Genomic DNA, 24,947 nt, shown 5'->3' with positions numbered 1-24,947 from the left:
CTAAGAAAATATTATATTAAACAATAGCAACATAAAGGGCCAGCGATTTACTGCTACAGTCACGTTGCTATCGCCCAAAAACGTATGTTTCTTTAGCAGCTCTATAATATCTGTATTTCCCTCTAGTGGCTGTGTCTTCAGTGTCGACTTTTAACTATTCTCAAAGAATAACGGTACGAAATGGAAAGATTAAATGTCGAAAAAGACAATACATTGCGCCTATGAACAGTAAAAAAACGATAGATTCACAGGAAGAGATATGCAGCCAGCGTCATCATTGGCATGGAAGGAAGGGAGTACTATAATTTTAACTGCTGGCTGATTTTTCTCTGCGACTGCTTGCTCGCAAGCCAGCCACGTTGGTGGTTCATTTTGAGTAGTTGGGATGACGTTACACGGCCCCAAGTCGCGTGTGGCAATAAAGGTTGAACTAAAGGGGAAAAATGGAAGAGAGTGTCAAGGATGAGAAACAGAGTGAAACTTGAAGACAATGAGATGAAACTGACCGGAGAAAGAGGCGGCACCCGGCAGATACAACAGTCAGAACAATGACAGCCCTGGTAAAAGTGCCGGTTGGTTCTACTTTTCAGATATGTTATGTCAGAGCCGGCTATCTCTGCGCGACGGACGGTAGTTGGTGAACGAACTACCCTCTCAGAGCTAACCACAGTACGCACACACACTTTGCCGCGTGTAGAGGACCGCGTCTGCCATTGCTCGCTGCCGGGTGTTGATATTTTGCCTTATAGTGCCACACGGTCATTTGGGCTCGCCGAACTGCTACTGCCGTCGGCGACGGTTACGGCGCGATGTGGTGGGCTAGGAGAGCGCCACGAGCAGTTGTGTCTTTAGCATATAGCATGTGGGTAGGGTGATCTGAGAGCATTTGCTGTCGGAAGGAGCAAGGCGAATCTTTGGAGGCGTTGCTCAAACCTACTTGGAGACCCTGGCTAGTGCTCGCTGCTTTCGATTCGTTGCCGTTGCGTGGAAAACTGTGGGTAGCTTTAATGCCGTGCTTAGCACAGACAACGCGTTAAGGAAGAAAAAAGCAAGTGATCTCGAAACGAGATAGTAGCCATTGAGGAGCGTGACTTATTGCCGCCGTAGCTATCGGCTCTCCGAGGCGTTTTCTGTGAATCAGAGTGTGGACGCTAGTGCTTTCCTGTCAGTGATTTCACCAGAGAATAGAAAAACATTTTGGAATCGAACTCTACAAGTAAGTCCATGGATAGCAAGATCATAACCTACAAAATGTAATGGTTTTACTTAGAGATTAAATCCTTGTAGAGATAAAATCACCCGAGGAAATTTCATACGTATCTGCAGAGCTCCCCACGAGCGATTGTAAAAGATCAAGCGCTAACAGTCAGATGATTTAAAATTCTGTACCGCAATTACCGCAAAATATCAGTATATGAACTAAAAACGTAAGCATCCTTGCCACTTCCTCCCTCCTGAAACGTTTAAGCGTATTCAGCGGCATGGTTTTCGACCTATGATCGGACCTATACGTATTAAATGCTTATGTGTTTGTAAATATGGGAACAGATCCTCTATAGATGCAGACAACAGTTGTCGATTCCAACTTGGAAAGTTTTCACTTGTTTTAAAAGCTTTGGCTGTTGTCAAGTGTTTTAGGAGTGAACTTAATTTGCCAAGTAAAAACAAAGGTTCCGAGATGCATTTGAACGACTGACATTCAGTAGTACTAGCAATTCTTAGTGAAATCAAATAATCTTGTCCTGTTTTTTAGAGCGATAAATTGATGGTGCTATATAATAAATGATGGATAAAAGATAAGGGAACGTGTTGAATGTTTGCTGTATTCATACTTCTGTTGTGTTATAGGGGACTTTGCTTTGCAGTTTGTTTCGATCGAATGGATTCCTCAAAATATTTGCGTACACTTTATGGTTAGTTGATTTTAAATTTCCGAAGCCTTCAAATCCTCAGATGCTTCTTTGTAATGGACGATGTTTATTTCTTAGGTGAAACATTGATAGTTGGAGAGTAAAACAGGAAATGACACCGAGCTAACAATCTTCTGCGATTCCTAATAACAAATAGGGAAAACACCGGAGGCAATGTGACTTTTTCTTGGTGTAACAAAGATGGCTTTGAATTTAAGTGGGTTAAGTTCTTAAATCTTGTGAGCAATGACTTCAAACGAAATTTTTATTATATAATATTCCAGATAAAGATTATTCGCGATTTATGTTACATGTTCAGCAACAGGCTTCTATAAAGGCACATAACAACAAAGTACGTATAAGATGACATTGTATGAGATTAACTGTCATCATTCATTCATATGGCGATCATTCGCCTGAGCTGTAACATATATGACTTAATAGTTTACGACCTAAGAGCTGAACACGCGAGAGAATCAGTGTGCCAGACTCTCAACTGAGGGCACTCGGAGACAACTAGTAGTTGTATGCTACATATCGGAATTATCCACGTGTCTAGTAGAAGTACACCCGTCAATAGAGCCACGAAAGCGCCTGTCTGTACATAGCTAGTGAGGGAAGCGTATAGAGAAATGGATAACAATGTGAGGCCAATAATGGTCTAGCTACTTCCAGTTGTTGTCTCCCGTCGTTCCCATGCTAACGAATTCGCCATCTATTATGGCGAACTTCACTCAGAGATGGCGTCGGTCCTCGGAAGTCTAAAGCGTAATTTCAAATCTTCGATGAGCAGTGTGGCGTCTAAAAGGAGATAAACTAGTCCTTTCCCTGGCGAGCTATGAAAACCCAGAGGAAGAGATTTTCATTCGTATAATTATTATTGATTCGCCCAACCTCCACCAGGCGCTACACGAATCACGCGATAAGGAAAGTTCGTATCGTCAGTGGTGGCAATTAATGCCTTCTTTTGTCTGTAACTGCTCTATGAACGAAGGATGAATCGCTGAGTGCTAGCTGGAGATTTATTTTCTCCATGCCGCTCTCGCAGTTCATCTTTCCCTATTTCGTCATCAATTATTAACAGTAGATTTTAGAGTCTTCGCTCGAACGCTCCGATTGACTTCAATAAATGGGAAAAAGGGGAACGAGCATAAAACAGACTTTGTGCTCTTCTGGCTTCCACTTGAAACTGCACAACGCCGCGAAGTAATACGACAGCTTTTCTTCCAGCTACCAAGGAAACAAAAGCTACAGACATAAATGATTATTCAAGCCATGTCGTAAACAACAATCAAACTTTAAAGACGTAACAAATAAGAATAAGATCAGGTAATCAGCTCGGAGAAAGTCGACATAGATACCGCTGCGGATTACGCCTTGAGCTTGTTTTCCCCCTATTAGTAATTTTGTTCGTCGAAACTAACTTTTACAGCTTATTTAGTCGAAATACTAATGAATGCCTCGATATCGTTGAGTGTTGCCTGAACTCGAACTGATGAGTTCCCCTTTAAGAAAAAATTATTCCGTCCAAATTACCTTCACTTTATATAAAGGAGTAAAGAAATCCTTTTTGCCCTTACGGTACGCCTTTGCTTATAGGAATTGGTATGATTCGCGTCGCTGGCCTTGAGTACGACATATTATTATGGGCATACTCATGAGTGCGATTAGACGTCTTCCTAGACGAAAAACCTCTTAGGAACATTTGAAGACGAAGGTTTCCACGATTTAAATCGCCAATATACCAGACAGATAAACGACTGGTGTACAATATGGCCGAAATTAGCCGCACTGTAAATACAACTTTACTTAAAGGGCTGTGACTTACGATTCTAAACGTGTTCGCTCTTATCTAGAATCTTTTATTCTACTTACAACAACAATAAAATTATAGATATGACGTCCTTTATGGTTACTGGATCCTATGAACGAACGAACGAAGTTTCCTGCTATAGAATACAATGTAGAGTTTTAATTTTGGCAATGCTTGAGTAACAGTCTATCTCGTTATCTAAAACATGCCCTACACTAAGATTCTATTAGTTGAAATAACTCTATCTAGGGCAGTGACGAATCGGATTTGGTCTCTTCGAGCGTTATTTTGTCCGCCGCTAGACCCGAAGCCCATCAAATGCTTGCATGTTTCAAGTATATACTGTAGCATGTAGCGTAATGGACGCAGCTGTGTATTTCTCAAACTGTTTCCAGTCATAACGGACTAGCAGCAGTGTGTTTATATCTTCTATTGAACGATCTCTGATTTCAACGCATTACTCTTAATTTGTTTTCAGGAAACTTTCTTCGTACAACGTACTCATAATCTAGGACGTCTTTTCCTTAAGCATCGTAAAAGATCGACGCAATCCAGATCGACTTGCCGCTGAGCTGAAACCTTCGATGCGCCTTCATAAACATGTTTTCACAGTCGTTTCCCTTCTGGTGGCTACGGCCGCCTCAGCGTCAGTGGAGGTGAGCTTACATAAAATATTTTCTATTGAATAACAATAGATCAAAGAGTTCATATTTAAACAGTACGTCTTTCGACGCAGGTTTGGGCTTAAAACGAAAATCAGAAATTTATCTATTTTGTAGTGTTACTCATCGATTCAATCGGCAATTTGTGTGTTTGGTTATTAAGAAAAAAAAAACACAAAGTTTCCTACGAGACGAGCGCCATGGAGTTCTTTCGAGCTTCTCGTGGACTATTATAACCTGACGTATTCTTCCACTTGCAGCCTGCCGATGATATTGTGGTAGCAATCACTGATTTACTTGCACGTGAGTTTTCAATTCATTCGTAGTATCAACAGGTAGGGTTCATATGGTTGGCGGACGGGTAGCTGGCTGGACTAGCACACGTTTCAGTAGCCTAATAGGTTTCATTGACAACAACCTAAGGCCATAGAATTATATCAAACTTAATACCGTCCGTTGCACATGCAATATTAGTTAACTCCACTTATTTTTGCTGATTATCATTATAATTATTAGAACACTTGAGCCTAGTTAATTAAAATATTTTTGGATGTGTTTGACGACACGTTTACCGTATTTTTTTTATGCTGAAGTCCAGGCGTCCGTAATGACTCGAAACAGCTCGTAGGATTTATTCATTTGTCTATCGTTAGCCATTAAATTTTTTCAAGTTTTTTCAAGCCTTTTTTCAAGTTTCATTATAAACATGTACCTTACATCATTATATGATTATACCACAATACACCATTACATGTAGAACTCAATAGAACCAAGTTTTACTACTAGGTATAATTGAGACTATGTTAAAATACGATACATCAAGTGCCATCATTTTCCGTACCAACATGGACCGCAGCCCGATTTTTTGCGCCCTGGGTATTTAAAAATGGAAAACACCCTGTGCCTGGTAGCAGCTTTAATACTACAATGAATCTGACAAACGATACAGATAAGTTTGTTATAATCAAACATTGATGTTTACTTCAGCAATACGCGTAAATTAAACGATATACGAAAATATATACGTAATGTACAAAATATATATAGTTAAGTCTTTGCAGTTTAATAGGCATTTGATAGAGCGATGCATTTACTACCATCAATAGGTTATGCAATATTAAATGATCCTTTATTCCTGGTAGGGGGAGCGCAAGTGGAACAAACAGAAGTAATTTCTGTTCGCAGCGTCGGCCGAAAGCGAAGATCTGGTCATCAGAACAATGCTAATATTGCGTTAAATGCCTTTGGTCGTCATATTCGCCTCAAGTTGAGAAGGAATCGAAGACTTGTAAGCCGGAACTTTATGCTTCGGAATAACATGGAAGCGAGCGGTTACGATGAGTCTTCCGTTGACATCGAGTGGGTACTTCCCAATAAACATATATATGCACATATAATCCAGAGCGTTAATATCTTGCTTTTACAAACTCCGTCAAATAAAGACATATTATACGTTGTAGTTGTCCTACACAATAGGAAACTGTAGGTATACCCATTTACAGCGACAATGACTGTTCCGTGTTGGAATATAGTTGGACGTTGGGATAACTTCGATGGGCCAAAAGTTTGGTGTCCCTATATATATTTTGTATATGCCGCCATTAATTTTAATTCAGTAACATTTTTGTGCATTTTTAGGTGCTATTATATCGGCAGCGTGCTTGGGGAACCAGCCTCAAAGGCGGCCGTATCACTGTGCGACGGCGGGATGCGGGGAATGGTCTACTGGGGATCAGGAAACAAGACTCTGGCAATATACCCACTACCTCATGACGTGAATTCGACTGCAACGGTCAGTGATGCGCACGTCATTGTAAGCATCAACCAGACCACGAAACTGCTAACAGAGTTTGATGGTATGAATTCCGAAAACGTTTTTCGAAATTCGGCCCGACGGCTTTTTCCTTTTTCACTAAAAAAGCAAGACCGAGTGCTAGTCTTTTAATATAGTAACAAGCTCGCTATTTGTTTGCGTTAGATGCTGACGCCGTAAGCACTTATTAGTCTTTACTTTCAGTGTCTTCGCGACTGATCGCTTCAAACTTGAATCCTCAAATTTGATCGAAGACTTGCCCTAACGTAACTTATAGGAAATCGTAGCCTTGCAATCAACTGCGCAAGATATACAAACTGTTACTAACGCTTGCAGAACTTAGTCGTTTAATTCGTAGCACAACTCTGTAGAGTCGTCCGATAGGGTTGTAATTCGTGAATATCCACGCGAGATGTCGCGTCACTCGCCGAGTCACACCAGGGTTCCAGCTGCCCTTACGATGCCAAGTTTGGGCCATCGTGCTAACGTTACCCGAGTTCGAACTCAGAAGGCGATTGTTGAAACGGCTTTCTTTGTCGACGAAAGCCTGTACAAACACATTGAGCACGTGTTTCCCCGTGACACGCGTCGCCAGGTCGCCATCTTCGCTCTGACCCTCATCAATCAAATGCAAGTAGTCTACGAGCAGGAGTCCCTTGGTGGTTTAGTGAGCATCACGCTTACATATCTAGAAATCATGTATCCGCAAGCTCAGGTAAATTTAATGGCATTATTAGCCGAAAGTATTCTTAATTATGATCTCGTTGTTAGCAGAAGGATCTTAGTAGTAAAAACATTCAGTTCTAAAAAAGTTCCACTATTTCTCTTCACTTTGAACTTTTTCAACCATCTAGTTACGTGCACCTTATGTCAGACGCAAATACCGAAACACATATTTACCCTTGGCCGTTGTCCCGTGTTGTTGATCACAGTTTGAATAGAAGCCATTGCTATCACCTGCGAAGCGCTTACCGACACATATTGCCTTGTCATTGCAGGATAAGATACCATCAAACCAAGACTATGATTATTATTTGACGTCGTTCTGTATATACCAGCAGGCTCGGAGGAACACAAAAGATAGCGAGTATACGCACTGGGACTACGCAGTTCTGATCTCAGGTAGGACTGGTTTCAATCTTGTTAAATGAGGACTTCGTTGCCGACCCCTATTTCGAGCTCAATTGATCATCGAACAACATTGTGACCTAAGTGAATGAGCGTTCAACGCGTAGCCGTAAACAAAATGACTAAACTTCACAATATTTGTGCATTCTTGTTGATGCTGTATTTTGCTGTGCGATAATTTTATCCACTGCAACTGTTACTATGACTACCAGCAATGAACCTGTACGCTAGGAATAAGCACGGTCATAAAATGAAGGACGTAGTAGGCATGACAGCTGTGGGCGGTATGTGCAATGAGTTGCATTCATGTGCATTACTGGAGGGCAGAGATCTGCAGAGTGCCCACATCATTGCGCATGAAACAGGTCACTCACTTGGAATGGAACACGACGGTGAGGGCGACAACAGTGTTTGCCCCTGGAACAAGTTCATTATGAGCTCCACTACCGGCTTCACTAAAAAGACGTGGTCCAAATGTAGCCTTAAATCCCTCCAGGCCTTTCTCAACACGGAGCGCGCTGACTGCCTTTATAAACGGTGAGAAATCATGATTATCAATGATGGTTGTTTAATACTATCGGTAATTACAACCCATATGCCTCAATGTATTGCAAAAAAAAGAGTGCAGCGAAAAAACTCGATACAGGACGAATGTACTTCCTGTCTACCATTGACAGATCTTCAAATAAAAACTTCTTGGCGGGTCCCGAGTCCCGGATCTACAAGCTATTTCCAGGAGTCCACTACACAGCTGATCAGCAGTGTGAAATGAAATTCGGAGACGGTTACCGACGGGCAGGGTTTCAGAATCTTGAAGACGTGTGCCGGATACTCAAATGCGAACAAAAGACTGGTGAAGCACTTCTGGTTCGCAACACGCACGGCTATACAGCAATGGAAGGAACTCAATGCGGAAGAAACAAAGTACGTATTAAAAAGCCTGTTCTGCTACTCTTCACGTTTGCTTCACGTTCAAGTTTTAATTAGACTTGCCTGCGGGTAAATTATGGACATCTTCTGTTGGCGAACGCTTTTAACGTAGCCCTTTCAAGTCACGCATTGTATCTGAGGAAAACAACAATTTGTGTTATATTAGCTACCGGCATTAGCTGCTTTATTACACAAATAATTTCGGTGATTTTTTCAGTGGTGCCGTGGCGGTGTGTGTGCGGAAATTACTAACGGAGACCACAATCTGCTGCGAGAATCAAAGGAAGCCTCGCTACGTAACCATGGGAATAGCTGGAATCAAACGCCATTACCACCTCCACGGATTCCGATGCCTCCGCCTCTGTTACCTTCAAGTGCACGAACGCCCGTTCCCGAACAGCCCGTTCAGGCTAGCTGGACCCCCTGGTCAGCTTGGGGGCACTGTGAAAGCGGGTGCACCGCCCGCGTTGATCGTGTACCGAAAGCTATTCGCATTTCCATTAGAAGCTGTATCGACATTAATACGTACGTTTACTTATGATACACATTGTAATCTAAGATGTACTTCTTGCATGTAAACTTATTGCGCAATTACGTTTGCCTAATAGTTTTCATCGTAGTCGATGAGCCGATCTCTCAGGTGATTGACTTGGTTCTTTTGTGCCGTTACCACTGATCTCCTACAGAAACACGACATTACCATCGGACAAGTGTGCGAAAAGCGACTCGGGCGGTAACATCAAATCGCAGCTTTGCCAAGAGTCCATCGTAAGCATAACCTTATTTTATCTGTTTTTTTTACAGCATAATCACCCGTTTATCGATGCTCGTACGATAATCAGATGACAGAATCATCAGTACCAGTGTTGCGTTACATATATTTAACTTGACGTGTGCGCAAATACAGATGACGACGTAAATGCTAACGTCATGTCACGCAAATAGTTATCATTCGAATTACGTTTAAACATATTTTAGATACTGAGATAAGCAGATATTGCTGAAGATATCATTGCAGAGATAGCAAATACTCCCACAGTAAATAGCATTGTCGCATGAATATTCAATACTTGTACGGTATAATGTTGATATAATATCATTTTCTTATAGTCAAGCCAGTAAACTTTACATCAAAATCCGTATTGTTTAACTGAGATTAAATACAATAAAAACAAAAAGTAGAATTGTTTTTCGTTTTCAGTGCAACAGCTCGCGAGCTTCAGATCTGGATCGCATGATTCAGGACACCTGCATAGCAGCTATGGAGCGTAATACAAGTTACAGCGGGACAGGAACACAATTCCATCAAAATGATGGTCAGTTCTCTTACTCATTTGCTTTCTTGCAAATTACGTTAAACTATAATTGAATTTATAATCCCCCACTGCGACCACTACCACTAAATACCTTCTGGAGTTTTCGCAGTAAATTATACTCCGAATTATCCGTACATCGTTACCTACATATGGGTTAGTAAGGTCTTTCTCTCTATCGCTCTCGTTTACTTAGGATGGAGTCAAAATGGTTCATTTTGTTACCTGGGTTCCACTTGAGTCATGCACGTCGCTTAAGCAAAGTAGCTCAAAAAAATGGCTGGTTTTAGGATTTACGCATACCGTGACTTGGGTTTTAGGATCGTTGGAATTTCTCTTTTGCATGATTCGTAGCACTGCTGGAACCAGAAAAACAAAGGGCTTCTAGCGTTTCTTCAATTTCCCATATACGACAAATGACCGAATCTATTCCGGCGTAATTGACACCCCGTAACATGATCACACGCAAGCCTGACATATATAGCCATATATTAACTATCGTTGCTATATATATACTATATTTGGAAATTTCTTAATAGAATATTAAGAATAAATGTAGAGAAGGAAAGTTATTTATGGATACTAGCTCAAGTCGAATCGAGTAAACGAAAAAAATTTACAATCGATCTCAGTTTTGCTGACCACTCTAGTATATATGAAAAAGTTATGGGAAGTTATGGGAAATATCTTAGAATGGTTTTTTAGGGTCAAGCAAATACTTGAAATGGATAGTAGCGCTAGTACCGTGTGGACCTGGGTAATTTCTTCGATGATTATATATGTCTCGTACTGCACAGGGCGTTCAAAATGGCAGACGCACATAGCTAGCTATCTGAATGCGGATCAAGGAACATTCTGAGCGCATACGCATAAACGACAAATTCGAATCTATCTATCTATATGATATGTATAAACTTACGGAACAGGCAGCAGCGTGAACCTACTGGATGTGGTTTAGCTCAAAATGAAGATTAGTTAAACTTCGAAAATGAGTAGGGCTATTTCCCAATTCTGCATTCTTAAGTTACAATGTATTCAGTGGCTTGTATAACACTTGATGTAATGATGCGCAATAATGTTCTTTTAATTCGGAATAGAGAGGTACTCGTGCCGTATATGGTGCCGTCGCGATAACGGAATAGTCGATTATATGGGTGTGCTACCAGACGGTGCCGAATGTTACGCGCATGACCAGCCTGCTAATAAGTTCTGTGTCAAGGGCAACTGTATGCGCTTCGATTGCCAAGGAAATTCCATTCAAGTTCACCGTGAACCTCGACGCGAAGAGTGGAGTAAGTTGATCGATAGATAGGGTACCTAAACTGTAGGGTATGCACGCATACATACTATAAACTAAACTGCAATAAATCCTTGTTTATGTTTATGCCGATTGCGAACTACGTACATTGTATTTACTACCATAAAATTGGTTATTAGTTACTATTTGATTTGGATAATTATAATCATGGTCTTGATTACCGCTGAGGCCGTCATAAAGCCAAAAACTACGATTTTTATTGATATTTTTGTTAGCTCCTTTGGGTAATACCGTCCCTCACGTGAAATGATCTTGTCGGAATGTGGCGGTAGGAGAAAGTAAGATGTTGTTAGTCTGCTTTACTGAATTCGGTCGGTTGCGAAACGGACACAAGATGTCCAGTTGACGTTGTTTTTTCTTTAAAAAAAGGAAAAACACTTGTTTTTGCACTTTATGCTTTGTATGTAGCATGCATTGCGCCCGCTGTTCGACTTCCTTCAAAATCAACCACAAAAAAGCGTCCCACAGAGGACGAGAGCGCCAGAGGCGGAAGCGGGTCCCGAAAACAGTGTAAACACTCGTGTATTCGCGGAGGAAGGGGAACTCTCCTCCAACTGGGTTGGTAAGTCTCTCTATTTCGGGTGCGGTCTACTGGTGATATCCAGCGTCGTTCCTAACGGCAAATTCATCAATATGGGTAGAAGATCTGGTGGATAGTTTTTTCAGAATATTGCGTCACTGCAATCGATTGCGCATAGTGAAGTTCACTAACTTATACAGCGTTGCTGAAAGGCAATACAATGGGCACGGTAACGGCACGTTAGAATTAAAATACCTCATGCCTCCATTTTTTCAGTGCCGACTGTGCAATGGATTCAATGGGCCTTTGTGATGATCGAAGCGAGGTGGGTGGTGTGTAACAGATACGTCTGTAGGCCTTAATAATGGATCATTAATATGCGCAGAAATTTCTGGTATCTTCTGTTAGAAAAGTCACTATCGTGCGTTTACTTACACATAGAGCCGACTACACGTCTGTTGTGTCCTCCTGCAACAATATACAGTCAACAAAATACTTCAGAATTGATTGGGCCTTCACTAAACACGTAATTGATACTTTCGTTGCAGTGCTCCTCTGTTATTGAAGTTAATGAGTATGCGACAAATCTGTGCAAAAAGCATCAGCGTAGATATACTCATCTTTTTAACGGAGTCGGCATACAAAAATCCTATAAAGATGATGGTAAGTTACAACTGAGTTCCCTTTTATTATCCTATTCTTATATAACAATGTAAACAACAAATAATAGCATTAAAGATGTTTTGTGCAGATATAAGCAATAGCGGGTCTCATCAATTCTAACGGAAGCTGTTATCGAAGATAACGTAAAGATCATGCCTCGCACGGAATTTGAAATTGCATTATGTATCTGCCTATGTAACGCGATAATCAAATTACTCAAAAATAGCTAGCTAAATATAGAACAATCATCTTCTTCAACCTGAATCCATTAAAAAAACAAGCACTTGAAGGAGGCGGCACAGATTCCAGGAAGATATTTATTGCGGAACCATATGTTGACTATTCAAAGTAAGGTAGGTAAACGCAATTTCAGAAACCCGTGTAGAAAGATTCATCTGAGCATTTTCCGACTGTCTTTACGTATCTTCACCTAATTTTGTTTGGCTTGTTGTTCCGATTTCGCAAAGATGACGTAGACGAGCAATGCGTGGTCGCTTGCCAGGATCTTTTTAATCCATTGATGTTTTACGGAATGGATACCCTTGAAGATACGCGTTTTCCGCCCGGAACGCCTTGTCTAGCTGAGGGTAGAGCCCGAGGCTATTGTCACTTTGGTAAATGCGTTGACGAACGCAAATTCGAAGCTTCTCTATATCGTACTACTCAACAAGGAGAACAGCACGTTGAACGGAAAATCAATACTGGTCAGTACGCTACGCACGATGTCGCAGACAGCGGTAAGTCGATCTAAGCACTATTCTGAGACTCTACCTGAGATAATTAGATTTTAGAACATATTGCACGCAAAGCAAGCCGGTGATCAATATCTAACGCTACCAGCGAAGACAAACTCCGGAAAGATATAATTTTTTTGGTTTCAGATCTCCGGCGTGGTACCCGGACGAAGAGGTGGATTTTCCAAGACATCTACATAGTCAGCCTAAAGAAGACACTTGCTAACTTGACCACTATCTAATGAGAATTTACCGATATGTACATATTTCATACATTATATTATACTATAATATTTAGCGTGTAATATAATACCATTTCACATGTTATACCACACATATGCCATACTACATGTCTGTAAATATGACTTAAATATTACTTTTTGTACAAACAATGAGTAGATATTTTTGTTTTACGATACCTATAGTTTATTTCGGTAAAATTGAATTTAGATCAACATACGCAGTCCGTAAGAGTTTACTTGGCTAAGTCTCTCTCGCGCTCTCTCTCTCTCTCTCTCTCTCTCTCTCTCTTGCCTTGCTAAAAACGTACTATTCTACAGTATCGGATCCATAAGCAAAACATCAACCAGAAGACATCTATACATTATCTAACTTTGCTTGTTTTCGGCACTCCTCCTCAGTCCTTTCGCTCTCATACATATATATATATATATATATATATTTGTGTATAACGTCTTAGAGTCGAGTATCAAACAACTACATTGTATGTTTGACCATCTGCTCAGCTGATGCTTAGCCTCCCTTTCTTATGGTGTCGACTCAGAGTTTGTTCCTTCAACAGAAACGGACTCAGGCTGTTGATTGCTGTTTCAGTGAGATGGGATCGCACACAAGCGAGGTGCATAGCCGCTGCTGCATAGACCATCGCTATTGCCTCTGCATTTTCATATCGCTTCATGACAGCTCTAGCTTCCATCCTGTTTGCAGTAGCGTACAGACCTGTTGGGTCGGTCAAATGTAGCCTGTTGGTCTTGCTAGCGGTTCTCGATGTTCCGGCGCCAGGTTCACTTCTGCTCGGCTAAGCGCCTGACCGTTGTGTCCTCCTGGAGGTTCTCCACCTCTCTGGCCACGACCAAAATCTCGATCCCTGCCGCTTCTCTGTCCCTGAACAGCCTGTTGGACCTCGTCGAATGACAGTCGGATCGAACTTGCCGGTGAGTAGGACCATTCGGGAATAGACTGCATCAACGTACCTTTAAGACCAGCTGTGTGACTTTGCCCATGATGAGCTGGCGAAAGAAGTGAGGTATGGCTGCTCGGGGGTCGTGGAGGGGGCGGTGACGATCTCGAGTCTTCATCTGCCCCATCGAAATCCCCCACTGGTGGTATTCCCATACCGTGTGAGTTGACATCGCCGACAAACATCGCTCTATTAACGCCTCCCGAAAATGTCCGTTGAAGCGAGGTAATCGGCGGTTCAGGTGAAGAGAAAGCAGGTTCTTCCGAGGCAGCCAGGGGCTTCTTGAGCACGAGAAAGATCACGCAACCTACAAAATGTTGACATACATGACTTAGGATGCGTCTACGATAATGACAAAACTGGCTGAAAACTATGTATCAATAACACAGGGCGGGTCAAAAAATGTATACATACTTTACACTGTCTTTGAGAATTTATTCTCCTTACCTGCGGTCACCTGAGGGTTACCTCATTGAACATCTAGTTCAAGCAACAATTTTCAGTTTGAAAAACTCATTTCTTAAATTGGGTCCGAGCCTTCGTTCGTTCTCAGTCTAAAATTTAGGGCAGACAATAGATGCTTTCTGACAACGTAAAGTGTCTATACATTTCTTCACAATGTAACGAAGTAGTAGTGGTAAGTAGGTAGGGCGAGACAGTGTTATGTGTGACCGAGTGACAATCTACTCCTCTTAAACTTTTCTATAGTAATAAGAATGATTCTTAGTACAAACTACATGATCGTTCGTTTACGATATAGCATTCGTACAAACGAGTGTTGCAATGAGAGAAACTATTCCGATAACCACGCCGGCCACTTCACCGGCCCGTAACCTGTCCTGTTGATCTGCTTGGGCAGGGCCTTCGGATTGGTCTTCTCCGACCTTCGAAGGGAACTCCGGATATGCGTATCTGCTACGAACGCCTTCTAGCTGAGAGGCACTTCGCTGCTGCTCCTCACTTCGTTCAAATGATTGTGAATATTTTTTCTGCTGCTGCTGCTGCTGCTGATGATGATGACTCTCGTGTGGCTACAAAATAGATAATGTAGTGTACATCAGATAAAGGATATATAGAATGAATACCCTCAGAAGATTCCGTTCGTTCGAATCTGTGATGTTCAGTTGCGTCGGAAACCGTGACATACATATTCAAAGTTACTTATAGTGAAGTTTAATATGACGGCCTATTTTTTGTGAGGGCTATTAATTTACCCATGTATCTATTAGTGTCAAAAGTTAATCTGAGATCGAGTCAAGAACTACGCGTATTTAAAGGAGTGAAACGCACACGTTTTTGAAACAAGCTCTTAGCTAATGCGATGCCATAAAAGAAAAAACATATTGCGAAGCACTCAGTGTATGGCTGTGAACATCTGATTTGTACACTGTGAAACAGAATCAATCGTATTATGCAATTTGACCTATATTTTTTCGTGTTAAAATACTGCAGTTTAATGCAAACAGCTTTGAGGCTCACTAAATAATAAGCCGAACCAAATTTATTTTTATAAATGGAAACGATTCATAAATGTTTGTCGATATTAACGTTCATTGAAGTCTGTTTCAACGTCTTCCTCGTCCCTCGCATCGCCACGAAATGGGACAAGTGCGATTCATAATCGGCTAACGTATCATTTGTTGTACCTGCATTGTAGTGACGCCAGGCTTGTGATGCCTTACGGGTCCAATAAAGGTTGCTTGAATGTTGTGGCGCCTGTTTTGCGGGTTTGCAGCTCCATCCTCTTTAATATTTGTGTAGAATGTGGATGTTGCTGAAGTTGAGAGGACCTTCGGAGGACCAGCCTCTGCAATGGGTTTAGCTATAGCGGGATAGCCTGACGAAGATTCAGGCCTAGAAGAATCAAAGGGACGGTACGGCGGTGAGGAATAGGTAACGGTCTCAACAAGCGTTTGGCCATTGTTCTCGTCAGTGATCGGCCGACCAGACGGTGAAGGCGATATTGGGAAGGTCGCCGTCGACGATGCTGTGGACGTAGGTGCTAGCGTAGCTAAGGTTGAAAACCGACACGAGACATGAAATGAATGCAGCCAATCAAAGTATATAACGCTAAGAGGAAAAAGAGAAGAAATGAAGAAAGAAGATGCTTTGCACTCTACAGTTTAATTTAAGCTAGCTGTTGTAAGACGGAATTCGGATACTATTATAATCAATAAAATGAAATTTAATTGACGTGCACTACCTTTTTTTTATTCCTCTTGCGTGAACAACGTCAAAGAAGATAGAAGCAACAGGTCAACGATTTAAACGCCATTAGCGGTCAATCGTAATCCGCATCTGTTGGCAGTACATTTAGCGGTAAAATAACTTATGTTCGTCCTAGCCACAGTTACACAAAAATTGGGAAAAAGCGTGAAATTCTAACTTTATCTTTTCCATAGCCAGTTAAATGATTTCCTGCAATGCCTAGGTAATCGATCCGTCATCGGCGTTAATCCCAAAATAGCAGAACCTAACACTTTGTAGCTTGCATCAATTGCAGTTAACTTATCCTGAGAAGTACAAAACCTGTTTTCTTAAATTTCGTTGCTAACCTGTTGCCTATGAGACAATCGCAGCAATTTAAAGTTAGGGAACCACGTTATCTCATGTTTAAAAATAGGCATATAAAAAAATCGAAATTCGTCCCCGAGCTTACAAAAAAAGACAATTTGATGTGTTTCAGTCGGCAAAGCTTCGCAATAAAAAGACCAAAAGAACCGGTCCAGATACATAGGTAAGCTATGACCCATAAAAAAACGGGAAATAGCCTATTGTGAACGGTCTTAGTAAAGAGCCGAAACCCAATTAGCAGCATAAATGATACACCTCCGGGCAAAAGTACTCGTTTTCTGCCGTAATGCAGTATTTATTGTTCAATTATATTTTTATCCTTTTGCTAGCCAGTGGGAAAGAGTTGATCATCAATTAGAATACCTGGCTGAGCTGCCTCAGTGGACAGAGCAGCAGCGTCGTTCGTACCACGAAAGTTTCCGTGTTTGTCTGTTTCAGTCGTGTTACTATTGGCATTCGGGTTTTTCTTCCTGTTAGCCGATTAATGCTGCTACGCTTTCGAAGTTGTTGCCACTGCCATTCATTCTGTTTGCAGGTGTATCAGCAGCCGAAGCTGCAGTCCACTGAAGCTGTTCTTCTTCCTGTCGTGAAGCAATTCAATTGTTCGCTAAACAAAAGCTATTTACGACAACGATGGATGTTGAGGTTCACATTGTTATTGGTATTGTAGGTGTTGCCACGTCTGTGGCTCGTAGCATTACCGGCGTCTGAACGCCACCGGAGATGACGGCGTTTGTGGCATTTTATCCTCTCACCCCCCACCAACGGCATCTCTGTCCGTTTATGCGTGACAGCAAATGCCCCCGGTTCATTAGTCCATCTAACAGTCCGTCGATCCAACATCCTCATAGGATAGTCCAAGAAAAGTTAGTCAGAAACAAACCAAAAAGGAAGAAGCCGAACAGGAATCTGCGCGCTGTTGATGCCATTTCCGATTCTGTTATTGCTGATGGTGCTACCCTCTGGTAAATACCAAAGTCCATCAAATGACTCTTAGCAGTAGCGATAATGAGGCCGGAGAATCAAAAACATCATAGCGTTCAAGTAAAGTTTATTTTTGCCTCTGTTGGCATCAGATATAGGAGTAACCGGCTTACAACAACGGGCGCTGAAACGCCACACCCCCGGGGGCAGACCCAATGTGTCGCACTGGGCACCGATGAAAGCGTGGAAAAGACACAGTTCTTTCATGGTGAATGGCAGGTACTGACATATTAGCGAAACAGCAACAAGGACCGGATATTCACTCCCATAGATACACTGAGATACTGTATGTCGTCGGTCACAGTGTATTATTGGGTTGGGTGAATGTAGGTTGTGGCCAATGCAAGCGCGACTCTTTCAATTGCGACAGAAGGCTACGCTGGCCGAATCAACGGACCGAGACTACCACACCTTCACGAGCAGCTGACACAATCGCTGGGCGTTGACCTACCATATGTTGTTGATTGGCAGTCGAAAACATCGTATCCTAGTCGAAGCTCCTGTTAGAAAGTACTTTTTACTTGCGCTTACATGAGCAGAAATAATTACAACGAAGTTGGCCGACATGAAGTTACGACAGTTATAATGATTAAGCTGTAAGAATAATATATACCAATCAGGTAGCAACATGCACACCGGCCATAGAACTTGTTAACGTAACATTTCGGCAGCTGGGCGCGGACCAGTAGGAAAGAGCGACCGCCATGATTGTAACGAAAAAAAAAAAAAAAAAACTATGACGAAATCATTACATCAATAAGAAGAGGAACCTTTCTAGCGTGGTAGCAAACGGGGCATCGACTGCGATAGGGATGGCAGATGATACGTATGTCAAATTTAACCCATTTGAATGCAGTGGGGCATCGAAAAAACACTCGTAGCCTCATCGGGTGGGTCGGTATATAACTAAGCGCGCAGATTGATAGGCAGCAAAAATTACTGCATAGATTATGTGAGACGGTGTACGGCTTCTTCTGTTTACTGCCTGGATATTATTAAGCGAATTGTCCCGCATAAGCATAGCTATCATCACAGCTCTATGTTTTTCTCTATAATTTGTGTTATTAGTATTGAAAGCATTCCTCGTTATATGCCCATTAATATCTGCTGGTGACTTGACATAATAAACTACGATGATCTGGCCGTTTATAGATTCAATATATTCATTTACGTATGTACGTTTATACAATTTATTTGCACGTTAATTCTGGGTAAAAGGAGGGTAAAAGTAGAGCTAAAACATGCGTGACATTACTAAATGACTGGCTTTGTCCACTCCCCCAGTATATCATATGACCAAATTTGGACCACGGGTTGCACTCTTTTTCATAGGTATATGTAAGGCTAAAATACTATGGCACATGGTATTAATTATGAAGCAGAAAGTTTCCTACTAACCTTCATCAGCATGAGGTAATACAGAGGTGGCCTGTGCGAGGACAGGAGCTGATGGCGTTGTAACTTCACTCACTTCATCAGTGACAGGTTCTGTTAGGTGGTTCATTTTTCCGTGGTGTCTTCGTAGCCATGTCTGATAGTCCATCGGTCTCTCTGGCTGTGGTGTGGACCCTGCAACGCCCGAAGGACCGAAAGTAGGTTTTTCGAATGGCATGCGCGGTCTTTGCGATGGCAAGCCATCTCTTACTGATGTTAGACCCTGCAAACCTAACTGAAACGGGTATCCTCGGGATTTGGTGGGAAATGCTGGCGACAGGGTCACGTGTGATCGCAAATTCAACGAACCCGAATTAGTTGCCTGTTCCGTTGTACTACTGTCTTACTCGGTAAGACGACAAGTGATTATGGAAATAGACAGAGAAATAACACAGTATAAAACACCGAAAAAAATTGATAAGGTTAGTTTAAATCTGAAAATCTCTTTAAGGCCGTTATCTCTACTGTGAGCCTATCCGCCATATTATTAAAAGAAAATTTAAGTTTTCATATGTGTATATGCATCTGACATTAAACTAGCTACAAATATAATCTATCAACTGCTGAAAATTTTTCTCTCATTATTGTTTGATGTCATTTAGAGGGGCATCAAGTGGTGCATAAGATTCACAACATTCGTCTTAAACAGGCACAGTAATGTAACCATCAAAATTTATTGCAGCCTTTAATTAAGAGCTAACCTTCATTGCTAGATGAAGACTTCGATGTCTCGAGCTCCTTGGTGGTCTCATTGGTTGGACCTTGCAAGAGTCCGACCGACCCAGGATTTGAGAATCCTTCCTCAATTGATTGTTCTTCATCATTTTTTTCTTTGTCATAAGAAATCAAAGCGTCTCCCTTCGTACGTTGAACATGGTACCTCCACGTGTGTATTCAAGCGCAAACGAACTCAGGTAAGTGAGTATTAATAAACACTTGTTAAAACATATACTCGGGTTCAACCCTTGTTCACAAGCTGTTGACTCAAACAGGACTACATACGTACCATCTGGGATAATTGTAGCCGTAAGGAGGGACTCGTATAGGCTTCCAATAACCTGGCAAATCGATATAACCTTTTGTCTCTGTTGTCTCGTCGGACAGACCCTCCGTGGTACTCGGTGCGTCACTCCCCGAAGGGTTTACATGCGGGCGCTTGAAAAATGAACACAAGTTAAATGTTGTGAACTTTGGTTATGTATAGATAAATTATTATAAAACACAAAATTGATAAATGATTGTTTTGGCAGCAAACTGCTCTGATTAGGCAGCGATCTAATGTTAATATTTATTATTAATTGTTAATATTTATTTTTCTAAATGATCTGACGAGCATGAAAAATCGGAGAAGCCTACTCTATCGATTGCTCCATCAAATGACGAATCATATAAGGAGACGTTTAACAATGATTTCCTTAAAAGGCAAGTGTCTTATCAAAAAGACACACAAGAATTGAGGAAAGCTATTGCACATGGTTGAAATAGTCTCTGGATATCCGTTCTTGAGTATCCGATTTACTATAGAAGACATCTAAAACGACTGATAAAACTATTTTCAAACTTTAGAAAAGCCAAACAATAGAATTGTTTGGCGTGTTTAGAGTAAATCTGTAAGTCAACACAGAAGACCCACTGGTCGGCCCCAGTTTTTTCTAGCACCTGATGCTCTATTATCGTGAGTTCGAATTATTATGAGCTCTAGTACCAAACGCATAATTCAATTGTAATGGTTAGCACTTTGCGTTCTCACCGGAGGCTGTCGATAATAGCCGTTGTTAGTAGAGTATCTGAAAGGGATCAGATGGGGTTGTTCTCCTCTATCGTCCGCATTCGTATTTTGAGCTTCGTCGCTTGCTGTGTCGACTCCTCTACCATCGGATTCATCACGGTTGAAGGGTATCACAGGCGGTTTTCGGGGTCGAAGGAGCTTTCGCCGTTGCACCAACGGCGAAAAGTGATCTTCCGAAGACATCGTTCCTGCTGTTTATTTACGAAATGTATAGAGGTATGAGTCGCTTTAATTCTTGTAATAAGAACAGCTGGGTTAATGATAACATGGAGAATAAAAGAAATATGTTTCGGTGAAATATTAAGATTCTTATAAGATACGGCGCAGTGCTTTCATTGTGATTTCAGTTCTGGAGCTTAGAGACAAATCGTCTATGATTGATTTGTACTCACTGGCGACTTGTGCTGTATTTTGTTGTCTATTAGGCTCATCTTCCGGCCTTATTGGTCGCCGACGGCGGTTTACTCTCATACCAGGATAATGGAACCTGAAAAATAAGAATATTTATAGTGAAAGCATTTTCGTGCAGGCAGTTCTAGTTTAGTTGTTCCTTTGCCATCAGACTTGCGACCGTTGAGAACTTTCATCTAAACATCAGCTTACGATGATGCATTTAGAACATAGGGCGAATGAACATCGAATTCAGAAAAACAGACGAATATACAACTTTTACACTCAAACAAGAATGTTAGTTATTAAAAGGCCTGTAATGTTTATGTAACTTTTCTTCCCGCGATGGTACGGCAGCGATAAGCGGAAAGCTATAGATATGGTGTGGGTTCGAATTTGAGAGCACACACTTTGATCTTGCAGAAGAAAATTGGAAAAACAACAAAAAAAAAAAGCGATGTTGGCTACAGAGAGCAAAATCTCTCCATTTTTGCAGTAGCGGATGCCTATTTTCCAATTTACTGCGAAGTGATGGTAAAATGATGAGAACCTAGTGTTAGATGTTTGTAAATTTGTTTTGCGTTACATGGAAAATTTACAGATTTAAAACTATATGATAGCTGCTCAATGCCAATCCACTTTTGTGTTTATACTTCTTGTCTCTTATTGAAGAGATAGCATTAGCGTAGATTCAACAAGAATATTAACGCGGGCAAGTTATCTAATCTGTAGCTTAAAACCGCTCTTTAACAGACATCAGATAGTAGTAGGGGTATGTACTTTAAGGAGTATAATCCATTACTAAACCGTTCCTTCTAGTGCGTTATTATTAGGGCCACCCGCCTCATAAAAGGCACGAATGTCCCTTTTATTCAACATTCAAGCGCTCCCGTCTTGAGTAGCTTACCGCGAGAATGCACTATACTAAATAAAATTCGTAGAAATACAAACAAATGGGTCGAAAGTTTGCCACCTATATTTACTATATTTTTTCGCCCCATCCTTCCAAAGGTGGAAGCATCATTGGCTTGTTTTTTCATGCATCTACTATGGCTAGTTTTTGTTATAACGGAAAATCACGCTGTGAAGACACATGTTGCCATCAACACGTTTGAAGAAACAAAGGCGTCCTTTCTAATGGGATGCCTGTATAGTGTCTCCCAATACAGCCTAACGTAATAATTTCTTGAAAAAGCACTATCTCCATTGAAAATAACTTTCCTAACCTGCTAAGTGGATCAATAGTTGTGTGGTCTTCCCAGGGTCCTTTGTGAACTCCAAACAGTCCGTTGCGTCTCCTGAATGCAGCAGGATTCCTCGGATAAACCATTGAGCTCCATCTAAAAGAAAGCGAACAGGATATTATTTAACTTCTCCAATAACTCAATTCGCTTTTGGGTTGAATGCAGAAACAGGGAAGACGATTTTGAAAAAAGAGGCAAATTTCGGTGACTATGAATAATAAAAACAAGTCAAACATAAAATTACTATGCTTTAGTAAAAAGGAGATATTAAATCGCCAGATCATACCCAGACACCATGAAGATAATAACTCAATTTACTTATTGCTTAGGGGAAACTTTTATTGTGCATGTCGTTCGCTTGGACCGTTTTTGGAGTAATCCGGCTTGGCTGCCACTTGAGCTCCTCGGAACGACGATTCGTTGTTACGTACGCCACAGGTGAGGAAAACTTATTGCTTGACACGCTAAGCGAAAAATCAGATGACGACGTTTTTAAGAGTCTGGGCAATTCTGACAAGCTATAGATACTGTACAATGAGCAATTCTTGACCAATCGGTGCCCATCAATTCCCTGAAGATTTACAAAGTTATGCTCACAGCTCTTTTTGTCGTGATTAGACGAAGCAAATCCTTAACAGCGTGTCCACTAATCGCGCTATAGTGGCTCCAAGACACCCCTCTACTCACATTTGTAACAGTTAAAAATCACAAGCCTAAAAATTGCCTCCGATCATACGTACCGTAGATTATTGACCGACTGTTTTGAGCCAACATAGGAGGCTGGGCTGTAATGGGGCTCTACATAGCGGTTGAAGTCTAGGGAGCGTTCACTCTATTTTATTACTTCACTTTTGATAGTCCTTCCCAGCGTAACCAGCCAGCTTCTAAAAACTTCCTTTCTAACAATAATCAGTGGTTATTATCCCTGCAGTAAGCTCAACTATGCATAAGTTATATGAAAAAGTAGTTCACAGAAACTTGTTTTGTCGTCGGTACTGGCCAGTCACGAAGTCGATCAGTAACTCACCTAACCAATCCAATGGATCTACTTGCTGGATTACTTACAAATTAAAAAGCAACTGCTAACTGTGTCTAAAACAGATTCAAGTTGACAGTCAATTCCGCATTCGCTGCTAACTTACCTGCGCTGCTTGAATTCTGATTGGGGGTTACCAGAACCATCCTTGTGCTGCGCCAGGGGGTAATCACCGGAAGGTTGGATGCCGAGCACAGACGTAATGTCAGCGAAAACCACAGTGCCTAATAGCAATGCCCAAACACCGAACAATTGGCTCGTTCCGGCCGACGAAGTCGTCACTGCAACGTGGAAGTTACACATCCAGTTAATAAGTTGGCCAACAGAACAGAACAGGCCACGTATTGAATGTGTAACTCGCTCAGCCACATAGGGCGTTTTTTATTTTCTATGAAATTTCATACTGACGCAATATAAGCAATTGGCTGCAGTAATCATAATAGTAAATTGTATTAGCTACGATGGCTTCCCGTTTCGTTCGCGATTGCGTCGGTATAACGGTTCGGACGTCTGTCTGCAGGAAGTCCTGAGCCCTGAGATTCCCATGAATTACAAGGTAACTTTTGTGCAATTTTACACAACGGAGTCTAGCTTGGATCAGTTGGTCCCGTCCAAAGCGCTGCTACTTCTGTGTGAAACAGCGAACCGTGGCTACATATACTCTATTGCCGTCTGTTGCTAGAAGGAGCAGAGTGTCCCAAAACTGTGTGAGTAGTTCGACTAACTATAATCTCAGCTATTGTTTACATATAATTAAAAATCTACATGAGATGTTTGAGTTTTTATCCTGCCACAGGTGTTTGTAATCGTTCATCGATCCACTGCTTATCTCGGTGGGCTACGGATTTACAAACTTCTACTGCTTCTAGCGTTGTTAGTCTTCTAGAGTAGACGTTATCTTTCATGTATCCCCATATTGGCAGCAAACGTTGCCAACGGGCTGACTATTCCATAGGACACCTTAATCGAACCAGCTTGTTTCGAAGATCCCAAACAGAATATACTTTTATAGTACAATGATGATATGCAGATGTTCTGTCCTATTGCCACTAACCTTGGCCACTTTCATCAGAGTCGTCTATTGAGGCGTCTATTCATTAAGCATCTAATAGGAATGATCAATGTCTGTGGCCTACAAGGGTTATGTTCTACCTATTTAATTAATACCTGTAAATGAAATAACGAGGATATACACAGGCTTCGACCACAATTACATTAGTGGTTAATCGGTCCAATTTAAAGGCACAATACTTAGCAATTTTGTGAACGAGTTACGTTGTAAATTAACTTACAACCTCAAGTTCAACCATCTGTAAAAGAACTACTTTCTTCCCATAAATGGTAAAATCACAGAAAAAGTACGTTTGATTATTTCCTGGGGCAGTAATGCTAGTGCGGGCGTCTACCTCTCTGACAAACCAAGTTCAATTCTGGTCAAAAAAAAATTCCTTACGTCAACAAGCTACGTTAACGTAGATTGATATACATATG

General features: G+C 41.3%; 2 protein-coding genes across 4 annotated transcripts in view; one reads left to right on the top strand and one right to left on the bottom strand.

Annotated features, from left to right (window-relative positions):
- Window positions 1-435: 435 nt before the first annotated feature.
- Window positions 436-13,217, top strand: LOC111243696 (A disintegrin and metalloproteinase with thrombospondin motifs adt-1-like). 3 transcript variants are annotated; one of them, XM_022789642.2, is made up of 18 exons: window positions 448-1,216; window positions 4,202-4,379; window positions 4,646-4,688; window positions 5,528-5,744; window positions 6,024-6,241; window positions 6,570-6,913; window positions 7,197-7,320; window positions 7,539-7,863; window positions 8,004-8,250; window positions 8,474-8,781; window positions 8,943-9,024; window positions 9,458-9,572; window positions 10,667-10,861; window positions 11,296-11,449; window positions 11,684-11,732; window positions 11,956-12,070; window positions 12,538-12,807; window positions 12,952-13,217. In XM_022789642.2, exons 2-18 carry the CDS (start codon window positions 4,308-4,310, stop codon window positions 13,044-13,046), a joined length of 2,973 nt encoding a protein of 990 aa, XP_022645377.1. In that variant the 5' UTR covers window positions 448-1,216; window positions 4,202-4,307; the 3' UTR covers window positions 13,047-13,217. The 3 variants fall into 3 exon arrangements, with proteins under 3 accessions (XP_086836161.1, XP_022645377.1, XP_086836160.1); XM_086980035.1 differs by lacking the exon at window positions 12,952-13,217 and having other exon boundaries at window positions 436-1,216; window positions 11,296-11,445; window positions 12,538-12,677; XM_086980034.1 differs by lacking the exons at window positions 448-1,216; window positions 4,202-4,379 and having other exon boundaries at window positions 4,656-4,688; window positions 5,242-5,744.
- A 119-nt stretch (window positions 13,218-13,336) lies between these two features.
- The window catches only part of LOC111243698 (uncharacterized), a 15,149-nt gene continuing 3,538 nt past the window's right edge, over window positions 13,337-24,947 (bottom strand). The window contains exons 2-11 of the mRNA XM_022789649.2: window positions 23,563-23,737; window positions 22,403-22,516; window positions 21,179-21,273; window positions 20,748-20,977; window positions 20,004-20,152; window positions 19,699-19,877; window positions 18,962-19,339; window positions 15,652-16,016; window positions 14,775-15,036; window positions 13,337-14,312 (exon numbers count right to left, since the gene is read on the bottom strand). Of these exons, the coding sequence (XP_022645384.1) occupies window positions 13,777-14,312; window positions 14,775-15,036; window positions 15,652-16,016; window positions 18,962-19,339; window positions 19,699-19,877; window positions 20,004-20,152; window positions 20,748-20,977; window positions 21,179-21,273; window positions 22,403-22,516; window positions 23,563-23,737 (2,483 nt within the window). The 3' untranslated portion in view covers window positions 13,337-13,776. The remainder of the gene's footprint in view (window positions 14,313-14,774; window positions 15,037-15,651; window positions 16,017-18,961; window positions 19,340-19,698; window positions 19,878-20,003; window positions 20,153-20,747; window positions 20,978-21,178; window positions 21,274-22,402; window positions 22,517-23,562; window positions 23,738-24,947) is intronic.

Source organism: Varroa destructor, unplaced genomic scaffold (genome assembly GCF_002443255.2).
Source record: "Varroa destructor unplaced genomic scaffold, Vdes_3.0 BEIS01000002.1, whole genome shotgun sequence".
Taxonomy (NCBI): domain Eukaryota; kingdom Metazoa; phylum Arthropoda; class Arachnida; order Mesostigmata; family Varroidae; genus Varroa; species Varroa destructor.
This window is presented reverse-complemented; position numbering and strand designations above follow the sequence as displayed.